This window comes from Mastacembelus armatus, chromosome 4 (assembly GCF_900324485.2).
Source record: "Mastacembelus armatus chromosome 4, fMasArm1.2, whole genome shotgun sequence".
Classification (NCBI taxonomy): domain Eukaryota; kingdom Metazoa; phylum Chordata; class Actinopteri; order Synbranchiformes; family Mastacembelidae; genus Mastacembelus; species Mastacembelus armatus.
Window position 1 is genome coordinate 14,867,356 of NC_046636.1, and position 1,588 is coordinate 14,868,943.

The 1,588-nt window shown below is 44.4% G+C and overlaps 1 protein-coding gene across 1 annotated transcript; it reads left to right on the forward strand.

Annotated features, from left to right (window-relative positions):
• Positions 1–643: 643 nt before the first annotated feature.
• Positions 644–1,129, forward strand: LOC113129520 (ribonuclease H-like). Its single transcript, XM_026305570.1, has one exon. It carries the CDS (start codon positions 644–646, stop codon positions 1,127–1,129), a length of 486 nt encoding a protein of 161 aa, XP_026161355.1.
• Positions 1,130–1,588: the final 459 nt, after the last annotated feature.

The window sequence follows — 1,588 nt, forward strand, 5'->3', positions numbered from 1 at the left end:
TCTGGGCCGCTTGATATCTGCGGCTGGCTCAGGGCTGTCGCCCCAGCATCAAACTTCCATTCTTCATCATCCCAAGCCCATGACAGTTAAACAAATGTTATCTTTTCTGGGCCTTACGGGGTTCAGCCGTCATTTCATCCCGGCATACAGTGAGCATACGGCTCCTTTGCGTGCCATGGTCCAGCAAGCGGGACCTAAAAACTTAGCAGCAGCTCTTGATTGGAATGAATCTGCAGAACGCTCCTTTATTGACCTCAAAGGAGCTTTGTCACGTGCTGCGGATTTGGCTATTCCAGACTACTCTCAGCTGTTCTTTCTGGATGTTTCTGAAGCTGAACACACAGTAAACGGTGTTCTGTTCCAGAAACAAAGGGGGAGTAGAAAAGTACTTATGTACATCAGTATTCTGCTTGATACCATGGAATAACGACATCCACCATGTACAAGGCATGCAGCAGGAGTGGCAAAGGTCATCCAGAAAACTGCACACATCGTAATGGGACATGCGCTTACCGTTTTAACGACGCACAGTGTGGTCTCATTCGTTAATTCGGCTGCCTTCACCATGACATCTTTGAGACAGAGTAGGATAGCGAAAATTTTAGTCAGTCCACACATCACCTACACACATGAGGGCATGAACATGGCAGAACAGATGATGGAGGGTGAGCCCCACCAGTGTGAGGAAAGAATAATCAGGGAGATCAAAATCAGGCCAGATCTTAGCAGTATAGAGTTAGAAGGAGAAGCAGAGACAGTTTTCACAGATGGATGCTGTTACAGGCATCCCACCGAGGGACTGAAGGCAGGATATGCAGTTATCAGGGAGGCAGAAGAGGGATTTGAGGTTCTTAAGGCAGAAAGGCTTAGGGAAAGACCATCGGCTCAGTTAGCTGAACTGAAAGCAGTGACAGAAGCACTCAAATGGGGAAAAGGGAAAAGGATTAACATCTACACAGACTCAGCCTATGTGGTAGGAGCAGCCCAGACAGAACTTAGGCAGTGGGTCAGAGCAGGATTTCAGACAGCTTCCCAACAGCCTATCAAACATGAGGAAAAAATGAGAGAATTGGCGGAAGTACTGATGGGACCACAAGCGGTGGCCATCATCAAATGTAAGGGACATTGAGCTTGGGTTGCAATGCTAATATTATTTCTTGCATTAGGAATAATAAAACACACTATGGCAACATGTATATTGAAATGTCTTTTTTATTATTAATATTTTATACGTGTCATAATTGCTAACACCTTCAAATCCCTACCGACATTGTCCTGCATGATCGCATCGTCAATCTCCCTAAACACAAGAATATAATTAATAAACATTCAATAATTCCATATACTGTTAGGAAACAGACTTACCTCTGGTGAAGATGAACATGATCTCCGCTGTTTTACGCGATCAGTGTAGCACAAACGGTGTGGACGACTCTGCGGTCTGAATGCTAACATTGCTAACGGTAGCGAGGACGCTCATACCTACCGACGTCACTATGACGTGCACTAAAATGGCGTCTACGAGATTTTAAAAAAGGAGTAGCAGAAATTATTTTAATGGTTTTTAATGTAAATTAGTAGGAGAAAT